Source organism: Octopus sinensis, linkage group LG2 (assembly GCF_006345805.1).
Source record: "Octopus sinensis linkage group LG2, ASM634580v1, whole genome shotgun sequence".
NCBI classification, from domain to species: Eukaryota; Metazoa; Mollusca; class Cephalopoda; order Octopoda; family Octopodidae; genus Octopus; species Octopus sinensis.
In genome coordinates this window covers 95194231-95204230 of record NC_042998.1, presented here as the reverse complement: position 1 = coordinate 95204230, position 10000 = coordinate 95194231, and the positions used below count along the sequence as shown (strand labels likewise).

The 10000-nt window shown below is 36.1% G+C and overlaps 1 protein-coding gene across 1 annotated transcript in view; it reads right to left on the bottom strand.

Moving 5' to 3' along the window:
* The window catches only part of LOC115225320 (thrombospondin-type laminin G domain and EAR repeat-containing protein-like), a 56153-nt gene that overhangs the window by 41649 nt on the left and 4504 nt on the right, over positions 1-10000 (bottom strand). Inside the window, exon 2 of the mRNA XM_029796271.2 lies at positions 1602-1682. Within this exon, the coding sequence (XP_029652131.1) occupies positions 1602-1680 (79 nt within the window). The 5' untranslated portion in view covers positions 1681-1682. The remainder of the gene's footprint in view (positions 1-1601; positions 1683-10000) is intronic.

Genomic DNA, 10000 nt, shown 5'->3' with positions numbered 1-10000 from the left:
AACGCCCTCGGGCATACTGCATGGCGCAAGTACATTTGCTCATAAAAGTGTCCGCAAAAATGTTAGCATACGCACACGTGAGGCTTGGTGCACTCATGATCACAAAGCGAGTTAACTATCTACTTGGTGCTTCTAAGAATGGAGTGTTTAAAAGTAAGCTTAATTCATCCATACCTTAAAGTAAATTAAATTATGTTAACGGTTACTCAAAATTCATTCCCACTGCATTGTGCGAAAGTACATTTATATGCGTGTAGGTATCTCGAGAGTCGTTCAGAAATTTTATTAATGATCTTTTCGTTAGTCCACAGAATTGACAGGGATTCCTCGAAGCAGAGATGGCATCTCCTGGAAATCATATTGTATGGTTTCGCGTACCTTGTTATGGACCAAGTTATGCTGTACCTCATTTTATCCTCCTTCAGTCGCCATACAAAATCTGCCAAAGATGTTGAATATCTCTTATTGATTGTCTTAAAGCTGGCAACATGGTTGCGATAACGATTCTTAAATGTCTCAGCCGTCTGTCCAATGTAATCATACGGCCCTCCCCTTGTGTGCACGGTACATTTATATACAAGATTTGTACTCACACAGAGATTCATCAAAGGACATTTTGATTTTTCTCTGCATGAGCATTTATTGACGTTGTTTGTATATAAGGCAGTCCTGACTCTATTTACCGATGTTGTTACCGTGTTAACTGTATCATAGGTATTTCTACTACTGCAAATTGGTCGTAATTGCTGTTTATCATTGCGGTTTACATCTCCTTGGTTGGTATTTAGATGCAAATGTTCGTTAGATCCAGTAGTAGATGAATTATTGAACCTTTGCTGCATTTTTGATTAACAGAGTTGGCGTAGATATCTTCCCGGTGCGCCGATTAAAAATAGCATGATGCCGATTAGATTTAGAAACACACTTGTCCAATGCATCAAAAAATTTTCCAGCGATCTTGATTGAAACATGCGAACCGAAAATCAGGTTGAACCAGAGGACATCCTGATTCCTATATCTGTTGTTAGGCTTATTTGATCGAGCGTGTTGTGCAGAATTGGAACAAGCAGTTGGATTATCATGTCGCGTGTGTCTTTGAATTTTCGTTGGTACTTCGTTGATATGATCTGTATTCTTTATCTGAGTGAGTTCTCAAACCGTGACGCAGTGGTGGTATACAATGTGTATCACGGAGGAATTACCAGTGTTGTGTATTCCTGCTTCCTGTATATATTGAATTTTTTCACGGTACCCAGCCCTAGCTAGAGCAGCATTATATAAATTGTACTGTTCCGTGATGATATAATGTACTGTTTCGTGCATGATATATATATATATATATATATATATATATATATATATATATATATATATATATATATATATATATATATATACATATATATATATTGTACATTATACATATATAATGAAAAGTCGAGAAGGAAGCGTATAGTAAATGTGGAAGGTTAAGAAACGGAAAACGAAAAAGTAATCAGAAATACATGTGTGTGTGTGTGTGTTGTGTGTGCGCGCGCGTTCATGAGAACAACATTTGAATATAATTATTTTCAATGAATAGAAAGAAATTGTTTACCTACCTGTACATAGTCCCGGGAAAGCAAATGTAGCATTACAGCGAAATGCGATAAATAAGAAACACCAAAGTTCTTTAGTCATATCTGTAATGCAAAGAAATATATATGTATATATATATATATATATATATATATATATATATAATATATATATATATATGTATGTATGTATGTATGTATGTATTTATGTATATGTGTGTGTGTATCTGTGTGTATGTGCGTGTGTGAGTGTGTGTGTACACAGTAATTTCAGTAAGATTGCCATTACTCTGATAATATCTAAGGAAATCAAACGAAATTTATACTGAATAAAATATATTATACATGCAAACATTATACAAATTTGAAACACAAAACCATAAACATTTTCAAAGATATGAACGAAATATTAATTTTGAAATGTTACAAAAATATGTGCGCCCTAAAGAAAATTTGCTATATTCAGTATTTTATCTACTTTTTAAACTAAGTTCAGACATCGCTGATAATTTCAATTCTAATAAATTATCTCTCCTGGCATTTTTGCACCAGTCATTGTTACTGCATCCCTAGGAATTTTGATTTGTGTGCCATGGTGAAAATTTTCTTCATTGTGATTAAAATGGCACCAAAGGGAAAAGAATTGTCTGAAGATTTGGAGAAAATTATTTTTAATTTACACAAGAATGGTTTAGGATAAAAGTTAATTAGTAAACGAATACATATTTGCGTAAACACAGTTGCCAAAGTAATTCAGAAGTACAAGGCTACTGGACGGCTAAGCAATGTGGTCTTCATGAACGCATGCTTCGTAGGAATCCTCTCCTCACTACAAGGCGTAAATCAAGTCGTCTTTCTTTTGCCGAAACCTATGTGAGTAAGCGGAAGGAGTTTTGGAATAAAATTCTTTTTTCTGACGAGACTAAAATCAATTTGTTTGAGTCAGATGGTATTAAACGAGTATGGCGACGACCAGGTAAAGATAATAGCGACAAATGTACCGTGCCTACCGCGAAACAGGGCGGTGGAAGTGTTATGCTCTGGGAATGTATGAATGCAGCTGGTATGGGAGGACTCATATTTATTGAGAGAACAATGGATTCAAGGCTTTGTTGTGACATATTGCAGAAAACAATGTTGAAAAGCATCAAGGAACTAGGAAGACATTCCATGTTCCAAAATGATAATGACCCTAAACGCACTTCAAAAATGACAACTAAGTTTTTATCAGATACCATGTCACCTAGTTTAAACCTAATAGAACATCTGTGGGGTGTTTTGAAAAGGAAGGTTGAGTAGAAAAAAACCCCACAATATAACACAGTTGAAAGACATCATTCAGGATGAATGGAGGTCGATTTCATCGGTTGTAAGCGGAAATTTAGTTGACTCTATGTCCAGAAGACTTAATGCAGTCATTGAAAGCAAAGGCGGTCACACCAAATATTGAATATGTTATCAATAGTAGAAAGGAGAAGATGTGATAATATTGGAAAATGAGGCAGAGGAATCGGCTAAGAAGGAAAGGTGGAATAGAAGAGATCAGAATGAAGAAAGTTTAAAGTGGATATCTGTTCTTCTGTGTCGAGTGAAGGTAATAGGTACGTAAGAGATAAAATTTCAAAAAGTGTCCCAAACACTTCTGATCAAATGTTTAAATAAATGTGTTGAATACGAAAAATGTTAAAGATTTCTCCTTTTTTTTTTTTGCTGTACATAGACCACTCTTTTGTTTCTAATTATGCAAGGTTCGAGTTTTTCTATGGTTTTCTAATTGACATAGTAATTTTAGTTTCCATATACAGCTGGTCAGTTTTGTTGTGTTGTTTATATCTTTGTCTAAACTTACCCTCTTTCATGCCTATCTAACGAGACGCGCCAAAGAGGTGACCTCTGCTTCATGACTTATGGCCTTTGTGTTAAAAGATTTATCCAGAGGACATGCATTTAGGTTTTTGCACAAGTTTTCCACTTTTGTTAGTGTGTCTGCATGTGTCTGTGTGTGTGTGCTTGTGCATGCATATGTATGTGTGCTCCATAATATTGGCGTTGACGACGAGCATCCAGTTGTTCGAAAAACGAACAACCTACTGGTTAAAGTAATGTGGAAGTGGTTGAGTGTTCCGCAGACGGATGTACTCTTCAGGCCGAATCCGCGTGACACAGTATATGACAATATATGAATCCCTGAGTTGCAGGTACAATCCATCAAACAGGCTTTAATATAGTTTCCGTCTATACGGTTCGGAGAAATCATAGTTTATGATAAAAGACATTTTGCTTGAACTCCCAGACATGAAATCGAACGTGGGCTTTAGAAATTACAAAGCAGTCTTCTTAACAACTCGATTGTACATGCCTCCTCATATGTCACGCTATAATTGTCTTGGCACATTTAGGTTTCAATTTCCATACAAAATTTAAAAAGATTTTTGGACATATTTGCAAACTCTGTCGTTCCAGCTGGATGATCATCATCATAAAAGTATTCAGAAGTCCCGAACTACCGAATTGAAACCAACGAAAGTTTTACTAGTTTTATTATTGCGATGTGGGAATAAGTTCTCATCAAACCACAATGGCTTATCATCATAAAAGTACTCAGATGTACTGAACGACTGAAATGAAAGCAACGAAAGATTTCTCTCCTTTTTTTTTATCACTGTAATGTGGGATGTAAGTTGTCATCAAACTGGTTGGGTCTATTTCATTTCGCGTACGTCGTTAATTTTTTTAGGAAGGGCATAAAAGTCACTGTTTCCCAATAATCTCTACCCAAATCAGGATTATTGACGATGCAAGAAACCACTATGACATGCTTAAGGCTCACAGCAGGAAATATAAAATTTACTGAAGGCTGCCATAAAAATTCAGTTTGTACTAATTCTACAGGTTACAACAGAGGCTACAATACGTTCAATAATGCCGGCATGTGTTTTACTTGCAAATTCCTTTTGATTGAATAACCACGGATTGCTGATCTATGAAAATACACACATTGTTATGAATTCAAATCATCGAACATATTTCTATTATTTCTGTTTGCACTAATCTGTTGCATTTTCTCCAATTAAAAGAAAAGGAATGTATACGGGCGAACAACAGAACGCTTTAAAAGAGTTTGTGAGCTATAAGTTTCTGTGGATCCTGTTATTAATTCAGGTTTCTCTCTGCGTTATGTTGTTACGAGAAACTAGTTTACCTGCGAATAGAATGCCGGATGGTTGGCTACCATTCTTGGAAGATCTTTAATCAAGTAAACTGAGACACGTAGATTAAAGTGTATTCTAGAGACACAGAGAAATGCATGCAACGGAGGAAACTAAATGCATAACTGTCATTGCAACCATCCTCATCGTCGTCGTCGTCATTGTCGTAGCCGCCGCCACCACCATAACCACCACCACCACCATCACCACCACCACCACCACCACCATCATCATCATCACTAGTCAAGCTGTGTTCGTATCTATAATGTTTTAGTTTGATCTCTCTCAAAAACAAATACAAACACAAAAAACCTCCAACTTCACTCATCCATTTATCGTTCTCCATGTCATCCATTTTCTTTTGCTTAATATCAGTATGAAACAAACATAAAGCCGTCATCTGTTCCCTCATGCAAATAACTTAAAAGATATTCCTATATTCAGTTGTTGTTTCTTTTATTTATTTCACTAGTAATCAATCTGCTTAAACCCACACTAAATGCAATTAAACCAGAGAAGTAGGATAATATTTCATTAATACCAGCTTTCCTCTCTCTGTTTAAAATACTGCGACCCATGTAATATCAATAACGTCTTTTACCCCCGTCCTAAACAATCAGGTTAACTGTGAATACGGTTTAAATGTCAACTGTTCGGGAGAGAAAGTTCCCGACAATAAGGATACATATGTGTGTGCGTTTGTGTGTGCATATGTATATGTATGTATGTATGTATGTATGTATGTATGTATGTATGTATGTATGTATGTATTTATGTATTACTCATTTATTCTGTTTTCGTTGTCCATATGAATTTAAGACTTGATTTATTTAACATTTAACACTTTACAATGAAAATAGAACCTTACATTCTTTTGAATAATGGGACTGTGTGAGGAAATTTTTGCAGTGAAATTTTCTTGCAAATTAATAAGTACTTCTAATCTTACACGTTTCATTAATAAGAGAACGTAGTTTGAAGTTTCAAACGTAAATTGACCTTTGAATTCACAACAATCTGTGTATTTTTACAGTATCACAGATCAGCAATCCGTGGTTATTCAATCAAAAGTAATTTGCAAGTAAAAAACATGCCGGCATTATTGAACGTATTGTAACCTCTTTTGTAACCTGTAGAATTAGTACAAACTAAATTTTTATGGCAGCCTTCATTAAATTTTATATTTCCTGCTGTGAGCCTTAAGCGTGTCATAGTGGTTTCTTGCATTGTGAATTATCCTGATTTGGGTAGAGATTATTGGGAAACAGTGACTTTTATGCCCTTCCTAAAAACATTAGTGATGTACACGAAATGAAATAGACCCAACCAGTTTGATGATAACTTACATTGACCCAAAGCAATGACTAAATCAAATTCAACACTATAATAAGCTTCAAACATCTGGCAAACAAGTATTTCAAAGTGGACAAAGATAGCTTTCTTCAGGGCATGCGTGGAGAACATTTCTGTTATATATAGCCGATACTGAGTTTATGAAGAAAGCGCTTTAAGAACGTTTTGATGATACGTGCATCAAGCTTCTTAGAGAGGACTCAAGATATCTCATGGTATGAGTACAACACCAAAGTGGAAGTTTATGGACACATTCCACCCACTCGTAATATTGTTGTTCAACGCAGGGTAGGATTTGTTAGTCATTGCTATCGTGCTGAACACCAGACAATGTCAGATCTCATATTTAAGGCTGCGAGCTGGCAGGATCGTTAAAACGACAGGCAAAATGCTTAACGGCATATCGTTCGTTCCTACTTTTTCAGTTCAAATTCCGTGAGGTCAACTTTGCCTTTAATCCTTTCGGGGTCGATAAGATAAGTACCAGTTGAGCACTGAGGTCGATGTAATTGACTTACCCTACACCCGATACGACTGGCTTGTACCAAAATTTGAAACCAGTATCAGATGTCATAGTTTGGAGACTTTTGCACATTAAAACAAGACTAAGACCACTCAAATGCATTGATCTTACTGGCAGAGATATTCAACATGAAATTGAAGTCATATCAAAACTAATGGATAACAGAAATTACAACTACGGCCTGCTGACACGCATTTCAGCTGCAGCTACGTGGAAAGAATATTTACAACATATATTTTTTGTATTCTGTTGATAGGGTTAGTCTGAAAAAAGTGGTTGGGTCTCTGGCCTACGTAAGGTCCTTTGAGAATGGTAGGATCGATATGGTCAATGTTCCTCATGAATAAGAACTAGCTGACCGCTAATGTAAAAGAAGTTTTAAAATACAAAGTTGTGAGGAGAAAAGAGAATACCAAGGGAGTTTTGTTTCTGCGGGAAAGGAATTGTGTATAGTGGCAAGAGCAGACCGTGAGAGAAGTAACAGAGCAGGGGAGATAAGTGAGGCAAATAGACATGAGTGGAGATGGCACGAAGTCAGTCAGCTTAGAGGGGCACTTTAGTAACAATATCTGTCCCTACAATACTGCAACCTTTATGGAGTCGAAGTTACGGTATCACATTACCCAGAACTTCTATTGTACATCTCGCTTTATATGTTGTATTATCTACCTAGCGGCGCACTTTATGATGGGGAAACAGGTCGATGCCTTGCCGATTGCTTTCCCGATCACATTCGAAGCACACTACAACACGTGTCTGGCCAATGTGTTGCCAAATCCATTTCAACACAATAAACCATTCCATTACTCACTTATCAGTGTGCGGCATCTCAGCTCACCATGGGTTAACATACTCAAGTAAAAGGAAGGAACAACGTTTAAAACTCGAACTCGGTACCATATTACCGACGAATTTAAATGAATGTTTTTCCTTCTACTCCTATACCTTCTCTTAATTCAGTAATTATTCGCTTATCCATCAACTCTCATATCTCAAATTTTAATTTTACCTCATCCTCACCTTCGCCTGTTTCTCTTTTCTTCATTTTTATTTTCTTCTACTTCTGCTATCAAGCTTCTCTCTCCTCCTACTTATGAAGTTCATATTGTCTTGAGTTCCTCATCGGTTAAAAACAGGTTCTCAAACATAGAGGATGTAAACCTCTACTGTCTCTCTTTAACGTTTTCCTTGTCAAACTTTCCTTGAAGAAGGACTCTGTCCGAAACGTAGGATTTCCATTCTCCACGTGTATTCTTTCTACCGATATTTTAAAATTATTCATACATTAATATTTGTGTATAATTGATGTGTGGGTGCTGCACTCAATCCTGGTGTGCAGCAACTTCACTTAGTGATTTCTCATATAGCCTCGGTTAAACAAGAACTAGCAAGTATAATTTGATTCAATGACATGCACGGAATCTGTGTATATGAGTGTACGCGCGCGTGTGTACATATATACATACATATATAACAATGAATATACACATATTTTACAAACGCAAATTCATATATTTAGGTATATTCACACATAAACACGTACATATATACATATATGCATACATACATGCATGCACAGATACATACATGCATTCATAATACATGCATATATACATGCATACTTACATAAGTACATAAACGCATACATGCATACATACATGCATACATACATACATACATACATACATACATACATACATGTATACATACATGTATACATACATACATAAAAATACATACATACATACATACATACATACATACATACATACATACATACATACATACATACATACCATACATACATACATACATACATATATGCATATAGATTTACTTTACTATATTTATCTACCAACACTTTCTCTGAAATTGTATTGCTCTCTGGTCATTGCTCCCTTACAGTAGATCACAGATGTCAACATGCTGAGTAAATCAATTGCTTGTGCATATAGATAGGGTCAGCTTACTCTCTGTTGTACAGTTGATGCTTTCAACTACCATGACTCTTTCTCATTATTAGTCGGTTAGTTCTCTTTTCAGCATCCTTGTATGTATAGTTATTCACATGCATATATATATATATATTACATATATTACTCTTTTACTCTTTTATTTGTTTCAGTCATTTGACTGCAGCCATGCTGGAGCACCGCCTTTAGTCGATCAAATCGACCCCGGGACTTATTCTTTGTAAGCCCAGTACTTATTCTATCTGTCTCTTTTGCCGAACCGCTAAGTGACGGGGACGTAAACACACCAGCATCGGTTGTCAAGCAATGCTAGGGGGACAAACACAGACACCCCCCCCACATATATATATACATATATACGATAAGCTTCTTTCAGTTTCCGTCTACCAAATCCACTCACAAGGCATTGGTCGACCCGGGGCTATAGCAGAAGACACTTGCCCAAGATGCCACGCAGTGGGATTGAACCCGGAATCATGTGGCTGGTTAGCAAGCTACTTACCACACGGCCACTCCTGCGCCCCATTATATATATATATATATGTGTGTGTGTGTGGTGTGTGTGTGTGTGTGTGTTTGTGTGTGTGTGTGTGTGTGTTTGTGTGTGTGTGTGTGTGTTTGTGTGTGTGTGTGTGTTTGTGCGCATGTGTGTATGTATATATTTATATACACTGTATATGAGTCTTAATGCTGATGTCATATCTATTATATAAATATCAAGACTACGAAACAACTGTAAACGAATGGAATAAGCATGCTCTCACCTTATTTCCCTAATGTGTGTGTGTGTGTGTGTGTGTGTGTGTGTGTGTGTGTGTATAAGGTCAAACGCTGAACTGAGTGGTTGAGAAACGGACTTCTTAGCCACACAACATTGGTTCTGTACCCACACACCAAATCAGTAAAGGGTAATATTGAATTTCTGATAAGAATTATTATTGCAATTCATAGACCAATTCATCGTACTGGAGTAAATCCATTGACACAAGATCAGTGTGGTGACAAATTGTTTTAAGATGGTAGACTTCTGCATATAAAACATGAGTTAGGAAAATGTATTAAAAATACGATATTGGACAGACTTTCTCCAGTTTTAAAGACGCATAATCGTTGACATTGCATGGAAATAATATTTGTTTGTTCATTAGGTTATTTTATACATACATTGCTGTCAACAGTTAAGGTATATACAATCTTGGGGACATTAAATTTCTCTGATTGTCTTATTCGTACATTTTTGGCAGAAGTTATAAACTCTAGATGTTTTTTAGAACAAGTTTAAATACATACTATTAGTGAGCATTAATAAGGATGCAAAAACTGACAGAATCGTTAACGTACAGGACAAAAAAAGAACTTAGCAGC